Source organism: Gnatocerus cornutus, chromosome 3 (genome assembly GCF_029298725.1).
Source record: "Gnatocerus cornutus isolate USDA-ARS CGAHR chromosome 3, icGnaCorn1.1, whole genome shotgun sequence".
NCBI classification, from domain to species: Eukaryota; Metazoa; Arthropoda; class Insecta; order Coleoptera; family Tenebrionidae; genus Gnatocerus; species Gnatocerus cornutus.
Genome location: NC_142235.1, coordinates 15,393,569 through 15,411,871, shown reverse-complemented (window position 1 = coordinate 15,411,871; position 18,303 = coordinate 15,393,569). Strand labels below are relative to the sequence as shown.

The following is an 18,303-nucleotide window of genomic DNA, read 5'->3' as shown; positions in this document are numbered from 1 at the left end:
TCGTTTTTTTTTAAAAAAAAACACCAACACCGCAATTTTCCCCTGCATTACAACCGGCAACGTTGCCTAGTGAGATTTTTGATGAGAAAATAGTTTTCAAATTTTTGACATTTCTGAAAATTAGGCAGTGCTTCCGTTAAAAACGTTTCTTTTACAGTCTGTTGGATTGCAAATCAAATGATTTAATAGTGAAAAGACTCGGCACAGCCTGAAAGGCCGTTTTGTGTAATCAAATTGTCAATTAGGCAGCTAACCTATTTGATTTTATCACCAAAAAGTCACCATCGACGACGTTGCCGGTTGTAAAGTGGTGGAAGAGTGCGGTGGTGTTGATGGTTTTTTAATAAAAAAACGGACTTTACTAACACAACCATCAAACAACCATTTTAAACAAAATTGCTCTGTTTGACATGTAATAAAAATTTCGTCAAAAAAAATTCGTAAATTGAGCAATTATTAGATTATGGAGTTAAAATTTTCAGCATTTACTGCTTCTGGTCTCTGTATGACACCAAATTTCTAATTTGTACCTTCACACGATAAAAAATAAAAAAATTGTATAGTATGATAAAAAAAAAGTTTAAAATTTTTCAAAAAGTCATCTATTTAGTCCTGTAAATTAGATAATTTTTAAATTATAAAGTTGAAATTTTTAAGATTTATTAGTTTCGATCTCTGTATTAGACATGTCAAATTTCAAAATTGAACCTTCACACAATCAAAAATGAAAAGTTTTATACTAGGATCAGAGATAAAGTGGAATATGTTTCACAAAATCTCTCATTCAATTCTGTAAAGTTTTTACGTCATTGATTTGAAATTTTTGGCAGTTACTAGTTTCAATCTCAATATTAGACACAGCAAATTTTAAAATTGTACCTCCACACAGTCAAAAATTAAATGTTTTAGACTAGAATCAGAGAGAAAGTAGATTTTTTTTACAAAATCTTCTATTATTATGTTACTATTAATGATTCACGTTCGGTAGAAGTAACTAAATTTAGTAACTTTTATTTTTGAACTGTGTGACTAAGGTTATAACTTTTCTAGAATAATGCCACAATATAAGGATCTATCAGTATGGACAACTAAAGGATTTTGCATATACCGATTTTTTTGTCGTTTGCGCGAGTATTGGCGGTCCTTCAAGGATTCTCTAAGCGGTGGCGCCAGCTGTTTTAATAGCGGAATAAATCCAAACACGTCGTTTTAAATAAAAAGACACTAGAGAAGTAACTTATTGTGTCCGAAAACTCACGTAGGCGTTATTTTTCCAAGCAATAAATTTAAGTCCACTATTAAACAAAGGTAGTGGCCTCTAGTGTTCAGAAGACCAATAATTTGCTTGGCGCGAAAGTTTGTTTTGAATTGTGCCATGTTACTGTTGGAAAGGTCATATTCGACTTGTTTGTTTTTTTAGGGTTATTGGGGCACAGAAAAACACTGCTTTTAATTACAATTAACTAATTTAACATCGCACTCAACAGTAGCTACATCTACAAACAGTAGCGAGAACGACCGCCAACGCCGTTGAAGGTCATAAAAAGCTGCGAGTCAACTTCAAAGGGGCTGACATGAGTTGTCCATACTGATAGATCCTTATATTGTGGTAATGCCTTGTATAGTTTGTACGATGAGAGATTGAATGACAGAAAAGTCACTAAATCTACGCGATAAAAAGTGTACCATACGCGCGAAATTTAAAATAACAAAATAACCCCAGTTACTGACAACCCTGTCAACCCATTTCGCGTAGGAATTTAGTGTTTTTAGTGTATTTTGTAGCATAATTTGCTACCAACCTATATGTCAACTGTCGAAATATCCCAATCTCTCACCGGATAAACTATAGAACAGATGTCATCAAAATGACAGTTTTTGATTTGTCATTAAAGATAAATAGTTATTTTCCAAACGAAAAAGGAGAAAATTAACAGAGCTCCGAATCAGATTCAACTAGTTCATCGATTTCATCTTCTGAATCTAACTCTGTTAGTGTTACAATGATTGAAGGAATATTGTATACAGCTGCGTCTCCCATGAGTGCTGACCAGTCTTGCGTAATTAATTTTTCGCAGTGGGAAACAAAGTTTTTCCGGTTGTTTGGTGTGCATTGCGAAATTGATTTTAACCATAAACTTCTGACTTTCTTTCCTCCGATTTCTGCAGAAAAATATTCCGTTTTCTACCATTTGAAACTGCTGGTCTTGTAATAGTTGATTCCATCTCGTTTTATTGTCAAATTTGTATGACAACTTTTTTTGACAGACAGTGATGGCAATGCTTAATTTTTAGTTATTTCAAAAATCAAACGTAGCGACACGAAAGTATCCGTTAGTTACTTCTACCGAACGTGAATCGCTATTTCTCAAATTAATTTTTTTTAAGTTAAAAAATTTAAAAATTTTTTAAGGAAAAAATAAAATTAAAATTTTCATCACACATTTTTTTACCAGTTTTTGTTAAATCACAAATTATTTTATCTTTACATGAGCAAACAAACCCTGCATTTTTCGTTTTCTTCGTTTCATTTTTCTTAATAACTCTTACTGCTTCCACAAACACATCCTGAACCTGAATGCCTGTTTTTGCAGAACACTCCATGTAACCAAGAGCTCCAATTTGTTTCGCTGCTTCTTCACCTTCCATTGTGAAAATTGGCTCGTAGTTAAAAGTTTCATTTATTAGATCTTGTTTCGTTCCAATTAATAAAATGGGAACTTTAGGACAAAAATGTTTAATTTCCGACACCCACTCAGTAAAAATATTTTTTAGAGTAATTCTGTCCACTAGGGAAAAACATAATAGAAATAAGTCGGTTTGTGGGTATGCTAGGGGTCCCAGTCTTGAATTTCACCTGCGTAGGAAATCCCTCCAAAAGCAGAAGAAGAATGTGATTTATTTCATTTCCAATATGAACTTAAAATAAAAAAAACAAAACCAAAAGTTTTAAAATTTGAAAATCAAAAATTAAAAATTTCAAAATTTAAAATGTAATAAATTGAATACAAATCCAAAATTTAGGAAAACCAAAATCCATAAATTTATACAAAAATTTAAAAATCGATAAATTTTAAAATCTAAAAATTTAAGAACACAAAATTTCAAAAATTGATAAGTTCTAAAATAAAACAATTCAAAATAAAAAAATAAAAAAAAATTTAAAATGTAATAAACTGAAAAAAGTCTAAAATTTAAAAAACCAAACAAAAAAAAATTAAAATTTTAAAATTGAAAAATTGACACAGATATTTTATTAATAGTTTTACCCTTTTTAATAGTAAAATGGTCAAGTCAAAAATGCATCAGAACTAATTAATACTTCAATGCCAATAATAGTTAAAACATCGCAACTTTACCCAAAGAGCTTGGTCAACACAAGTCCGAAAATAAAGATTTTGTAAAAAAATATAAATCGTAAATTGAGCAATTATTGGATTATGGAGTTGAAATTTTTAGTATGTACTGCTCGTCTATTTAACCCTGTAAATTAGATACTTTTTAGATTATAAAAGTGAAATTTTTAAGATTTATTAGTCTCGATCTCCATATTAAACATGCCAAATTTAAAAATTTTACCTCCACACAATCAAAAATTAAAATTTTTTTACAAAGATCAGAGAAGTAAGTAAAAAATTTTCACAAAGCCTTTTATTTAGTCCTGTAAAAATAAAAAAGTTTTATTTTAGAATCAAAAAGAAAGTGAAACATGTTTCACAAAATCTTTCAATTAGTCCTGTAAATTGAGCAATTTTTGGGTTATTGAGTTAAAATTTTTGGTAATTACCAGTTTCGATCTCGATATTAGACACTGCAAATTTCTAAATTGTACCTAAACACAATCAAAAATTGAAAGTTTTTAGTCTACAATCAGAGAGAAAGTGTTTTTTTACAGAATCTTTTATTATCACTAGTTCTCTATTTGTTTTTTTTTAAAGGCCCAATGTGTTCTCAGAAGCCCAGGGCCTTAATCAACCTTAATCCCCCTCTGAAAATAACTTGATATTACACAATTTGGGAAGCATTTCATAGAACTTTTTCAATACTGAACTTCCTATAAATTCTTTTAATATTTTAATAATAAATGCACAACATAATTAAAGACTGCATCAAAACTGGGCGTTGTTCACTTCCTTACAAGAAACGTTCTGATCGTATAAATTTTTAATTAACCAAGCATTAAATTGTTCCCTCAAAGTCTTCCTTTGAAAGTCATCAATGATTCTTTTTAATTAAATATTCCTTCCCTTTTAACTGAAAGAAAAAAGTCTCACAATCAGTAAAACCGTTCATTCAGTCGTTACCTGTGAAGAAATGAACGACGTGGTAAAATCCAGTTTCAATTTCAACTTAAAACTATTGCGCTTTCTTGGACTATACCCTCCAAAGAAACAGTCGAAATGTTACGTCATTTTCGCGTACGCGCTTCTGTGTTTGTCTCTGACACCAGTTCCGGTGTTAACTTCGATTTATTACGTCCAAGAGCAACAAATTAACTTTTCAGACGCTAGCGTCCATCCGATTATCGTTTTGGCTATGACTTGTTTCGTTCCTAAGCTGCTCCCATTTATTACAAATCCCAAGGAAATCAGAGAGTGTATCTATTATCTGCACGTCTTCTTCAAATCTACAGGTAACAACAGACATGAAGAGATTATCAAAGAGCGAGTTTGGATCTGCAAAAGAAACTTTCTATGTTACTTCGTCGCTTGCGTTTTTGATGGTTCCATGTGGGCTGTCCGTACGCTGTTTTTCCCAAACCGGGTGTTCCGGATGGATGTGTGGTTACCACCGAACTTGAAAACCAACAGAATTGTTCTTTCCTGTGTTAAGTTTAGTGGGGCGATAGGTATGTACCACTGAAACTTCCAAAAATGAAGGAAATTCGTAGGGGTGTTTTACTCCATGTTCAGCACTATAGCAGTCGACACTTTGATAAGTGGTTTGGCTTACCACGCCGCCGGTCAAGTGAAAATCCTCAAAGACAAATTAGAGTTTCTCTCCGAAGACTGCACCAATCATAAAACTATCTACCAGAAACTCATAGAGTGTGCTCAACATCACCAACACATTATAAGTTTTGTTAAGAGAGTGGAAGACTGTTTCTCCTGGGTCGTCTTCAGCCAGCTCTTTGAAAGTACAGTCATGGTTTGTTTCTGCGCCATTCCACTGAGCGAATCAAAAGCCGGAAGCACGACTTTTCTTTTAATGGCTATGTATGTCAGTTCGGCTCTTGTTCAAATCTACTTTTACTGTTATTACGGTACCCTTCTCTACGAAGAGGTAACACACCGTCTGATGTAACAATAAGCTAATTTGTGTTTTAGAGTAACACTTTGGTGACGGCGGCGTATTTGGGGCGATGGTACGAGTACGATTTAAAAACACGGAAAGCTCTCGTATTTTTTATGGAACGAGCGAAGTGTCCTATGACTGTGACTGCAGGAAAAGTGCAGGATTTGTCGCTGAACACTTTCACAAATGTAAGTTCGTGTTGTTGAGATCAAAGCTTTCGGTTTCTTTTAGGCGATCAAGAAGTCGTATTCGTTGCTGGCTGTCTTGGAAAATTACTAGAAGGAGTTTTGTACGATCTCAGATAGATGGGAGTCACCAAAAAATTGACAAGACACGGATTTTTATTCATTTATTGTTCGTTAATAGCTCTTATTTCCCATGTAATTTGTGAAATTTCTAAAGTGAAATTGTCTTCTTATTTTAAATTCGAAGCTCGTTTTGCTCCATCAGGTCAGGACTCATAGATATTTGTAAAATAAGTTTTTTTTAGTACATCGCGTTCATTTTCAGATTCGCTTAACAGCTTGCAAAATCATCAAACGTTATACTATAATAATACATCGTTGAAAAGGTAATTGAATAAACTTCCAACAAACTAAAGAAGTCCCCGGAAGAGTTAGTTTTTGCCAAGATATATGAAAAACTAGTAAAACTTTAGAAAAACGTGCAATTTTTAATAGTTATTTTTGTATTAAGTGCGCAAAATGAGTGTTTTTTTAATGGCGCTTAAGAATGCTAATTTTGGTCGAGACCGATAGGTCGAGACCGTAAAGGCATTCGAAAGCGCCATAAAAACACGAATGAGCCACGAAATACAAACAATATTTTTTCTACAACCGCTAGTAATCGAATAAAACTCCTCCTGTAAAAAAATTACAGAAATTAGAGTTACCAGCGTCGCGCGTATCTAAGGAAATGCACTTGTTGTTTTCATAAACAAAAAACCGTTTTTTGGCGTTTTTCCAATTTTGGAGTGCAAACAATGGATTTTACTAGCGAAGACGACGATGTGGAAGCAGTTGCTGCTGCTGCGATATCCAATCTTCTCCCTGGTGAATCAAAACCGATGTAGGAGAAAGCCTACATGCAATTTCGAGAATGGTGCACGAAGGAAAACGTATTGCAAGTTACAGAAAACGTATTACTATCATATTTAGAAGAGAAGTCCAGGAAGGTAAATCCACCAACTTTATGGAGTACTTTTTCCATGCTGAAAGCCACTCTGAATGTCAGCTTTAATTTTGGGAGTAGCGCTTGTCGTCGAGAAGAACTGATGAAAATGACTGTTGATGGCATTTAAGATGTTGGGACCGTTTTGATTGTTAATGTTCCGGATAGTAAAAATCACTGCGAAAGAACTTTTAGTGTTTCAAATTCGGAGTACATTGAAATCTACAGGAAGTACAGAGCTTATTATTGTTATAAATTAAATTATGGCCTTTGTAATTTAAAAGAAAATAAACTTTGACATTATTTTGTCACAGTGTTTTTTCGTTTTTTTTTTAGTCTAGTGCGCAAAACAGTTACTTCACGCACTGTAAATGGTGTGCAAATGTCACCTTTTTTTGACGGTTGTAGAAAAAAACTTTTTTATACTTTTTTGCATCGGACTCCTAAATTAAAACTTTAATTTTTTACTGTAATACATCATTATAACGGTTGAGATCTCTGTTTTCTAAAACGGTGTTAAAGACGTTTTTATCTCTTGGCATTTAGAAGTTACGTGACAAAAAATAAGAAGTGATTAAAAAAATCACGTTTTGTCAACTTTTAAAACTTTTGTAAAAATTTTAATCTAAATGCCTACAAAATTGTGGATTTTCGATAGATCTCGCATTTAGAAATAATTTCACTGGTGAGAATAAAAGATTGTAGATAAAAATTAGGCAGCAACTGTTATAAAGTTGTTGGTCGAGTTTTTTACAATTTGAATACATTTGAAGACTTTTTCCCGAGTATTTGTGTTTAAAATTTACTCATTGTTTTCCCCAGAAAATTCGAAACAATTTCCACCCTCTAGTATTTTTTGATCCATTAGCAAACTAGAAACTCTTCATCATCAAGAAGTTTTCTAAAATGAATTATTCTAGGAAACGTCAGCATTAAAGTCATTTTAAAACTCAATATGTGTTCATAAATTACGATTTTGTAAGCAATGGTATTTGTTTTTTTAATAAAATTACCAAAAAATAACAAAAAGTTTTATTTTTTTTAAGCTTCTCAATATTTCGTGGTCTGCATTTTCTAAACGAAAAGATATAGCAACGCATTTGTCAGCGCGTCAAAAAGGCAACATCTCAATCTTGACGTAATGCAATGGAAAATCGATGTAATAATTATCGCACTAAACAGCGATTTTTTTTGGAACATGAGATCAGTTTTTCAAAAATTTTATACTCCTAGAAAGTAGTAACCCTAGTCATGAGTTTTATAAATCAGCTTATTTAATTGGCTTTTCAAAACACTGTCAAGCAACATTTTTGAATACTAGAACCTAAAAAAATAATTTTCAAGAGCATCTTTAAATCCGGACCTGATGAATCAAAACGGACCTTAGATTCGGAATCAGGAGGCCATTCCACTACAGCGGGTAAAACTAGATTTTGGTTTTTGGGCAATCAAAAAATCCCATTCGTTTTTGGTCGTTTTTTAATTTTGTAAAACGTGAATTGACCGGAAGTTAATGAATGTACTTAAAAAAAAATGAGAAATTGGATTTTATTCATTTATTTATGGTTTCTTAATTGCTCTCATCATCCCCAAAACTTTAGACCAGCCTCATCCGCCATTTTTAAAATTCAATGTAATTGTATTACCAACTGATTTAAATAAAAACAAAAATATCACGCGATAGGACTAGCATTACTTGGGCGTGTTAGTAGCACTGTATTGTTGCTAATGTTAACCTTAAATTGTCAGCAGTAAGGTTTTAAAATGACAGGCAGTGTGACTAAAATAACCTAATTCCGTATTACCTATTTATATTTTTATATATTTATTTATATCATAAAGTCTGACAAATGGTGGATGCGCGAAAATCTATTTTTAACCTGACGCCATCTATCAATACGTTCTGCTAACTTGGAATTACAAGTTCCTATAAGAACTCCATATTCAAAATTGTTTTACATTGTCTTTCATTTGCATATATGCAACCAGAAATAAACGTCAATTTAAACAATAATCTCTTGAAATGCAATAAAAAATTAGTTAGTCTAATAAAGGATTTTAATTTAATTAATTTTTTCTACAACCGTCAAAAAAAGGTGACATTTGCACACCATTTACAGTGCGTGAAGTAACTGTTTTGCGCACTAGACTAAAAAACTAAACGAAAAAACACTGTGACAAAATAATGTCAAAGTTTATTTTCTTTTAAATTACAAAGGCCATAATTTAATTTATAACAATAATAAGCTCTGTACTTCCTGTAGATTTCAATGTACTCCGAATTTGAAACACTAAAAGTTCTTTCGCAGTGATTTTTACTATCCGGAACATTAACAATCAAAACGGTCCCAACATCTTGAATGCCATCAACAGTCATTTTCATCAGTTCTTCTCGACGACAAGCGCTACTCCCAAAATTAAAGCTGACATTCAGAGTGGCTTTCAGCATGGAAAAAGTACTCCATAAAGTTGGTGGTTTTACCTTCCTGGACTTCTCTTCTAAATATGATAGTAATACGTTTTCTGTAACTTGCAATACGTTTTTCTTCGTGCACCATTCTCGAAATTGCATGTAGGCTTTCTCCTACACCGGTTTTGATTCACCAGGGAGAAGATTGGATATCGCAGCAGCAGCAACTGCTTCCACATCGTCGTCTTCGCTAGTAAAATCCATTGTTTGCACTCCAAAAGTGGAAAAACGCCAAAAAACGGTTTTTTGTTTATGAAAACAACAAGTGCATTTTCTTAGATACGCGCGATGCTGGTAACTCTAATTTCTGCAATTTTTTTTACAAGAGGAGTTTTATTCGATTACTAGCGGTTGTAGAAAAAATATTGTTTGTATTTCGTGGCTCATTCGTGTTTTTATGGCGCTTTCGAATGCCTTTACGGTCTCGACCTATCGGTCTCGACCAAAATTAGCATTCTTAAGCGCCATTAAAAAAAACACTCATTTTGCGCACTTAATACAAAAATAACTATTAAATCAGTGTCGGAAATCGGTTATACGCTCGCACTTCCTTTTAATGAAAAATTCTCCATTAAAATCTGACGTCTAGAAAATTTAAAAGATATCTTCTTGAACTTTCGAGATTTGTACGATAAAATTGTTGATGAAAGATTCCTATCGATTCAAGGAAGAAATCGCGTCGGACTTGCTAACTTCGCTGTTTCGATAAAAATAAGAAACGAGTTTTCCTTGAGCCTAGAGAAGAATAAATAATCTCAACTGTATAACCGCCGAAACCCTCAAGAACTCACATTCTGGTTATCTTCACTATCAGTTGCAGGACACCTAACAGAAAGTAGCACTTTCCGTAACAATTCCAAAGAAGTCGATAAATAGAGGGTTTGGTACTCAAATAAATATAGGGTGTTATATAAGCCATTGATTTTATTCATTTACATTGTTACACCCTGTATTTCATCGCTTTACGGTAACTCTTTGAAGATAACGCAACTCAATAAATAATAAATAAAAAATCCAACGCCAGGAAATTTTATTAAGAAGCACTGCAATTTAAAAAAAAAAAATTATTTCCAATATAAATTCAAAATAAAAAAGAACAAAACCCGAAGTTTTAATATTTTAAAACCAAAATACAAAAATTCTGAAATCCAAAAAATCAAAATAAAAAAATTAAATAAAATTTAAAATGTAATAAACTGAAAAAAAATCTAAAATTTAAAAATCAATAAACTTAAAAATCAAAAATTTAACAAGACATAATTAAAAAAATGAAGCAATTAAAAATAAAATATTAAAACGTAATAAATTAAAAAAAATAAAATTGAAAAAACTAAAATACAAAAACTTTAAAATTCTAAAATTAAAAAATTTCAAAATTTAAAAATAAAAAAAAAATGTTTTCATAAAGTCGTCTATACAGGGTGTTAGGTAACGTTACGGCCATAGAAAAAGGGGTGATGGAGGCAGCCGTAAAAAGTAATGTTTTGAAGTTTTTTTCGGGTTTTCTTGAACCGTTTAAGAGCTGGAAAGCTTGGAATGTGACCAATCAGGGAACAATTTGCATAAGGTTACAAAAATTTGAATCAGAGTTACTGAAGGAAATTTTTTGTTTGATGTCAAATTGACAGTTCTTATTTTTTATCAGTGGCATACTTGTTTTATTTTTGTGGACATCACAAATCAAGTTCGTCAAAACAAAAATGTGTTGGGTACAATAAAGGAAACATTGTTGCGTCGTTTACAATTATGTGTTCAACAAGATGGTGGCCATTTTAAACATCTATTGTAGTGTTGCTTTATTGTCTGTTCTTTGAATAAAATTGCGTTATTGTTTTTCCCTCTTATTGACGCTACTGATTTAAAACTTCAAATGTGACGGGAAAGTGACAAATTATTCGTTTGGTCCGAAAGCTACTTGGATTTCTGTAAAATTGAAAAATTATTTGAAGCCATTCTATTGATCAACTTTAAAACCTTAGCTTTTTAACTAAAACGAAAAAAATAAAATTAATTGCGGATTCCGAGACAGTTTGCCTTCCTTAATTAGCCATTAGTCTATGGCCGTAACGTTACCTAACACCCTGTATAGCTCTGTAAATTAGATAATTTTTAGATTATAAAGTTGAAATTTTAAAGATTTATTAATCTCGATCTCCGAATTTGCCAAATATCAAAATTTTACTTCCCCACAATCAAAAATGAAAATTTTTTATACAAGGCTCACAGAGTAAGCAGAAAATTTTTACAAAGCCTTTTATTTAGTCCTGTAAATTAGGCAATTTTTGAGTTATTGAGTTGAAATTTTCAGGATTTACTAGTTTCGATCTCTGTAGAGACAGCAAATCTCGAAATTGTACATCCACACAATCAAAAATGAAATAGTTTTATTCTAGAAACAGAGAGAAAGTGGAGCATGTTTCACAAAATCTTTTATTTAGTCCTGTAAATTGAGCAGTTTTTGGGTTATTGAGTTGAAATTTTTGGTAATTACTAGTTTCGATCTCAGTATCACACACGGCAAATTTCAAAATTATACCTCCACGCAATCAAAAATTAAAAGATTTTAGACTAGAATCACAGAGAAAGTGGAATAATTTTTTACAAAATCTTCTATTATTACTAGTTCTCTATTTATTTTTTTAGAAGACCCAATGTGTTTTAAGACGGCGAGGGCTTTAATCAACTTTAATCCCCCTCTGTAAATAATTTGATATTAGAGTACACAATTTGGGAAGCATTTCATAGAACATTGTTTAATACTAAACTTCTATAAATTCTTTTAATATCTTAATAATAAATGCACAATATAATTAAAGAGTGCATCAAAACTGGGCGTTGTTCACTTCCTTACAAGGAACGTTCTGATCGTATAAATTTTTAATTAACCAAGCATTGAATTGTTCCCTCAAAGTCTTCCTTTGAAAGTCATCAATGATTCTTTTTAATTAAATATTCCTTCCCTTTTAACTGAAAGAAAAAGTCTCACAATCAGTAAAACCGTTCATTCAGTCGTCACCTGTGAAGAAATGAACGACTTGGTAAAATCCAGTTTCAATTTCAACTTAAAACTGTTGCGCTTTCTTGGATTATACCCTCGAAAGAAACAGTCGAAATGTTACGTAATCTTCGCGTACGCGCTTTTGTGTTTTTCTTTGACACCAGTTCCGGTTTTAAGTTCAATTTATTACGTCCAAGAGCAACAAATTAACTTTGCGGAAGCTGGCGTCCATCCGATTATCGTCTTGACTATGATTTGTTTCGTTCCCAAGCTGCTCCCATTTATAACAAAACCCGAAGAAATCAGAGAGTGCATCTATTATCTGCACGTCTTCTTAAAATCTACTGGTAACAACAGACATGAAGAGATTATCAAAGAGCGAGTTTGGATCTGCAAAAGAAACTTTCGATGTTACTTCGTCGCTCTCGTTTTTGATGGTTCCATGTGGGTTGTCCGGACGCTGTTTTTCCCAAACCGAGTGTTCCGGATGGACGTGTGGTTACCACCGAACTTGAAGACCAACAGAATTGTTCTTTCATGTGTTAATTTCAGTGCGGCGATAGGTACGTAACACTGAAACTTCCAAGAATAAAGGAAATTCGTAGGGGTGCTGTACTCCATGTTCAGCACTATAGCAGTCGACACTTTGATAAGTGGTTTGGCTTACCACGCCGCCGGCCAAGTGAAAATCCTCAAGGACAAATTAGAGTTTCTGTACGAAGACTGCACCAATCATGAAACTGTCTACCGGAAACTCAGAGAGTGTGCTCAACACCACCAAGACATTATAAGTTTTGTTAAGAGAGTCGAAGACTGTTTCTCCTGGATCGTCTTCAGCCAGCTCTTTGAAAGTACAGTCATGGTTTGCTTCTGTGCCATTCCACTGAGCGAGTCAAAAGCCGGAAGTACGACTTTTTTTCTAATGGCAATGTACGTCACTTCGGCTCTTGTTCAAATCTACTTTTACTGTTATTACGGTACCACTCTTTACGAAGAGGTAACACACTGTCTGATGCAACAAAAAGCTAATTTGAGTTTTAGAGTAACACTTTGGCGACGGCGGCGTATTTGGGGCGATGGTACGAGTACGATTTAAAGTCACGGAAAGCTCTCGTATTGTTTATGGAACGAGCGAAGTATCCTATAACCGTGACTGCAGGAAAAGTGCTGGATTTGTCGCTGAACACTTTCACAAATGTAAGTTCGTGTTGTTGAGATCAAAGCTTTCGGTTTCTTTTAGGCGATCAAGAAGTCGTATTCGTTGCTGGCTGTCTTGGAACATTACTAGAAGGAGTTTTGTACGACCTAAGATGGATGGGAGTCACCAAAAAAATTACAAGACAAGGATTTTTATTCGTTTATTGTTCGTTAATAGCTCTCATCTCCTACATAATAATTTGTAAAATTTGTAAAGAGAAATAGTCTTCTTATTTTAAATCCGAAGTTCGTTTTGCTCCATCAGGTCAGGACTTATTTGTAAAATAAGTTTTTTTTAGTACATCGCGTTCATTTTTGTTGTTTCTTAAGATTCGCTTAACTTGCAAAATCATCAAACGTTATAGTATAATACAACGATGAAAAGGTAATTAAATCAACTAAAGAAGTCTCCGGAAGAGTTAGTTTTTGTCAAGACACTAAAAAATTTCATTGTACATAAAGTTGCAGTCAAATTTTTTAAGACATCGTTATATTTACATTTTAAAAATTCCAGTGTAGTCTAATCTTTAGTGTCAATTTGACGTGCAAATTTCAACAAATGTGGTCAAAAGTGACAGTGATAATAAACTACATAAAGGGTGCTTTACACTTTAGAAAATATCTTTGACGTTCGCAACATTTTGGCCTCGACTGTATTTCGAACAAATTGTTTTATTGTGAAAACAAAGTAGCATGTAATTTGGTAGTAATAGCATTACTTTAACATGTTGGCAGCACTGTATCGACTAAAATAAATCAATTTCGTATTATTTATTACAGTTGGAATTTTGTAACTATGATTTAACTCCGACCACATGGATAAAAAACGATTTTAATTTATCGAGTAAAGGAATGTCACGCACCGTTTATTCAAGACATCATAAATTTGACAGTTCTAATGTCAGACCTGTCAAAAAGATTTGCAATTAATCGTGAGATTTGAGTCGATTTTAATGCTGTTTCGTCTTCTTAATGTGTGGACATTTCTGACTTGACTTCTGACAAATACAGTGATGGTCAAAATAAAGTTGTACAGCTCTTGAACGATATTTTAATCCAGGCCAAAAATTAAACTGTTGAACTACTAATAGGACGTTATCATAACTAGCTGAATAACTAAAGTCCGTTTTTTTTTAAAAACTACCAACACCGCAATCTTCCCCTGCATTACAACCGGCAACGTTGCCTAGGGAGATTTTTGGTGAGAAAAAAGTTGTCAAATTGCGGTGTTGGTGGTTTTTTTATTAAACCGCACTCTCCCACCACTTTACAACCGGCAACGTCGTCGATGGTGACTTTTTGGTGATTAAATCAAATAGGTTACTAGGTTAGCTGCCTAATTGACAATTTAATTACACAAAACGGCCTTTCAGGCTGTGCCGAGTCTTTTCACTATTAAATCCTTTGATTTGCAAACCAACAGGCTGTAAAAGAAACGTTTTTAACGGAAACACTGCCTAATTTTCAGAAATGTCAAAAAGTTTGACAACTATTTTCTCACCAAAATTCTCCCTTGGCAACGTTGCCGGTTGTAATGCAGGGGAAGATTGCGGTGTTGGTGGTTTTTAAAAAAAAAACGGACTTTATTAACCTACAAGGAATAATCTATGGTTACAATGTAAAGGTGTTTTGAAGATTGCAGATGCATTTAAAAGTAAAATAGAATAAGCAAACCACTGTATAAGTAGTCTATAGTTCGTACAGTGAGAGTTTGAATGACAGAAAAATCCCTAAATCTACGCAATAAAAAGTGTACCATACGCGCGAAATTTAAAATAACAAAATAACCCTAGTTACTGACAACCCTGTCAACCAATTTCGCGTAGGCATTTTGTGTTTTTAGTGTATTTTGTAGCATAATTTGCTGCCAACCTATTTGTCAACTGTCGAAATCTCCCAATCTCTCACCGGATATACTATATATCTGCTAACAAGCATTAATGTCATTTTTTCATTTGTTTCATTTATGTCATTGTTAAGCTTACACAAATAATTATTATGCCTACTTTAAATACATGTTTTACACAGCTCAATTTTGAAAACATGTGGTTCAAGTCTTGTATCACTTTGATTTGGCAGTCACTGTATTAACAGAATTAGTATTCTATTGGTTCAAAAGATAGGTGGAGTTACAGTTGGTTTAGAATGCAAATGTCCACCCAAGGTCACATTTTTATTGTGTAATTTGGTCGTGTTGCAAATGTTAGGTTTTGGGGGTGTATAAAAGACGATCGTGTAAGTTCTGTCAATGTAATGAGTCAGAATTAAATTTGTTTATTTAAGGGTCCGCACTAATTAATTATGTAAAATTAATGAACAGAAATTTTTATGTCAAAATTCACAAATGCCAAATTCTGGGGCACAAAAATACCAACCTTCTTAATCCTAAAGTTCCCAAAGTTAATTCATCTATATCCCAACCTCAAATAAAGAAATAACTGTCAAAGTGAACACTTGCAACTCAAACCGACTGTAGATCCAAAGTTACTAAACTCCGATGATTGATCATAAAGTTCCACAAATGGTGGATGCGCCAGGATAAATTTCAGTCCTAGCGACATCTATCAATATATCCTACTTGCTTGAAATTACAGATTCCTGTAACCCGATTCGTTGTTTTTTTCTTTACATAAATCTAAAACTAGAATAAAGTTAGGACGAATCTAATTCAAAAAAGGTTTTCGGTGCTTTCTTTGCACCAAGTTCGTCATTCTTTTGCTAGCCAACTCGACCAAAAACGTCAAACTTGCCATCAAAAGCCCTGCCAAAAAAACTCCAAAAAGATACTCAAAGTTTTCGAAACGTAAAATCATCACTTTTTCAAAATTTGCTAAAACCATTTTCTTCGTTCTAACACAACCATCATGCAACCATTTTGTAGTCAAACCGCTCTGTTTGACGTGCAGAATCTTTAGATTAATTCTGTCCAACAACGGAAAGCCTTTGCGAACATTCAAATTGTATATCGCTGTTATCAGTTTGTTTTTAACTAGTACTTGGAGTTTCTCCGGGTTTTTTATATAGCAAAAAATCCCCAAATTTGCTACAATCGTAGCATAGTCTAGTCTGTTCACGAAATTCTCAACGTACTGCTCAACAGTCATTTTGTCAGCTTCTGAAGACGTTCTTTTTATGTATATTTCGGCGTGCTCGGGATCTGTTGCTTTAAGCAGTGGCAACAAACTTGTGTAGAAAATCAACGGAATTTGACTTTTGAGCAAATTATCAATGGTTTGGATCTGCGGTTCGTAGCTCGGACGGACGAAGACTCCGTTCATTTGACTTGAATAAAACCAACTTATGTGAAGAATAAAGAAGAAGAAAGAAATGTAGATTACTCTTTGAGAGATGGGGTCGGGTGGTTTTGCTAAACACTGGAGAAAAAGTCGTACCACGTACCAAACACTACCACTCCATGACGTTTTGGTGACAACCTTCCAGAACAGTACCATGACCACAAGCGAACCAAAAATCAGCAACCATAGAACGTCTGGAAAAACCCCAAAAATTTTTGCACTATTACCAATTCTTCTTTGTGGTGGTACCACAAAGTACACCCCCATTTGAAAAAAATCTAAAGATGTCTCTAATTTATCGCTGAGACTGTAAGAATCTGTCAAATTTCCAACCATAACAGCCATATCAATTCTTCGTGTAAACATGTCTTGTGGCAATCCATAAGTATTATTATCCCGAACAACCACATTGTAAGGAAGATTGTCTTGTAGGTACACAAATTTTAAATTCAACCCATCAGCGACACCATTGAGAGTCAAAATACCATAGCCTGGGTAATCAGACAATGCGTTTCTAATCACGGTACCACTGGGTGACCAAGTGATGTTAACAGAACACTGGTTAAAATTCCTAGGGATTTTATTTTCGTACGGGTCTCCACTGACTGTGACAACATTGACAGTGTTACCACAACTACTTTTTACATCGTACGGGTACCACGTGACGAATCTCGTCCAATTGACGTACATGACAACGTTGTAGACAAAATGGTACCACAACGTTTCGAACGCAAGTTTCACGTCATCTTCAGTCACATTACTCTCCACGATGATGAGGAAACGCGATCGTGTGTCAATTTGGTTGTCAAAACTGTTGACAATGTCGACTAAGTCATTTATGGTGTTCTCAATGAGTACCGTGTGGGTTCCTTTGAAAATCTCTTTGTTTGACAGTGGAGGTGGTACCATGAGTACCTTTGGTTGTTGGAGGTCGAGGATAAACCTCAATCGGTCGTCCCAAGACGAAACATTCCTACTTATGATAACAAGACCTCCATGGAGGTGGGTTTGGAAAAATTTTTGGAGTGCGTTGGTTATGGAGATAAACACAGAAATCAAAAGGATTAAGTTTTTCATTTTTGTCAGGCAAGAATGAGGAGTTTTTATATTCTATCAAAAGCACACATGAATATTAGTTTAGAAAGCAACAACTGCTGAGAGCTATTATTTTTACATCAAATTGAAACGTATTAATTTGCATATTATTTGAGTTTTTTTAGTATTCGAGCAATAAAAAACTGATAATAAATTAATCATTCTGTTGGGAATGACTAGATATTATTTATAAAACAAACTATACTTAAATTAGCGAAAACATTTTTATATCAATATAGTCCACGTAAAAAACTTTAGAAAGAGTTTTTTGTGGTAATGTTTGTTTGCCCGTCTCAAAAAAAAGTTATGCCGAATGTTTTTGTGACACAAATTTCGTCATTCTTTCGCTAACCAACTCAAACAAAAATACCAAAATTGCAAGCAAATGTCTACTCAACCAAAGCCCGAAAAGATATTCAAAATCTTGGATTGTTAAAACCATCACGTCTTCAAACTCCGCTAACACCATTCTCTTGGTTCTCAGGCAACCATCATGCAGCCATTTTGAGGTCAATCCGCTCTGTTTAACATGTAATGTCTTCAGATTAATTCTGTCCAGCAATGGAAAGCCTTTACGGACATTCAAAGAGTACATCCCTGTTAGAATTTTGTTGTTAACCAGTACTTGAAGTACTTCCGGGTTTTTTATGTAGCAAAAAATTCCTAAACTTGCTACAGCCGTAGCGTAATCTAGTCTCTTCACAAAATTCTCAACGTACTGCTCAACAGTCATTCTGTTAGCTGCTGAAGAAGTTCTCTTGATGTATATCTCGGCATGCTCT

The 18,303-nt window shown here is 33.6% G+C and overlaps 3 protein-coding genes across 3 annotated transcripts; 2 read left to right on the top strand and 1 right to left on the bottom strand.

Annotated features, from left to right (window-relative positions):
* Window positions 1-2,378: 2,378 nt before the first annotated feature.
* On the bottom strand, window positions 2,379-4,293 carry LOC148177384 (rho-related GTP-binding protein RhoA-A-like). The gene is made up of 10 exons (XM_088033320.1): window positions 4,256-4,293; window positions 4,131-4,203; window positions 4,047-4,054; window positions 3,977-3,988; window positions 3,869-3,918; window positions 3,788-3,811; window positions 3,710-3,736; window positions 3,467-3,483; window positions 3,360-3,367; window positions 2,379-2,845 (listed from the first exon to the last, which is right to left on the bottom strand). The coding sequence occupies exons 1-10, from the start codon at window positions 4,291-4,293 to the stop codon at window positions 2,398-2,400; spliced, it is 705 nt and encodes a 234-aa protein (XP_087889446.1). The 3' UTR covers window positions 2,379-2,397.
* A 21-nt stretch (window positions 4,294-4,314) lies between these two features.
* Window positions 4,315-5,574, top strand: LOC148177383 (odorant receptor Or1-like). The gene is made up of 4 exons (XM_088033319.1): window positions 4,315-4,849; window positions 4,892-5,283; window positions 5,328-5,483; window positions 5,527-5,574. The coding sequence occupies exons 1-4, from the start codon at window positions 4,315-4,317 to the stop codon at window positions 5,572-5,574; spliced, it is 1,131 nt and encodes a 376-aa protein (XP_087889445.1).
* A 6,387-nt stretch (window positions 5,575-11,961) lies between these two features.
* LOC148177382 (odorant receptor Or1-like) lies at window positions 11,962-13,221 on the top strand. Its single transcript, XM_088033318.1, has 4 exons — window positions 11,962-12,496; window positions 12,539-12,930; window positions 12,975-13,130; window positions 13,174-13,221. Exons 1-4 carry the CDS (start codon window positions 11,962-11,964, stop codon window positions 13,219-13,221), a joined length of 1,131 nt encoding a protein of 376 aa, XP_087889444.1.
* Window positions 13,222-18,303: the final 5,082 nt, after the last annotated feature.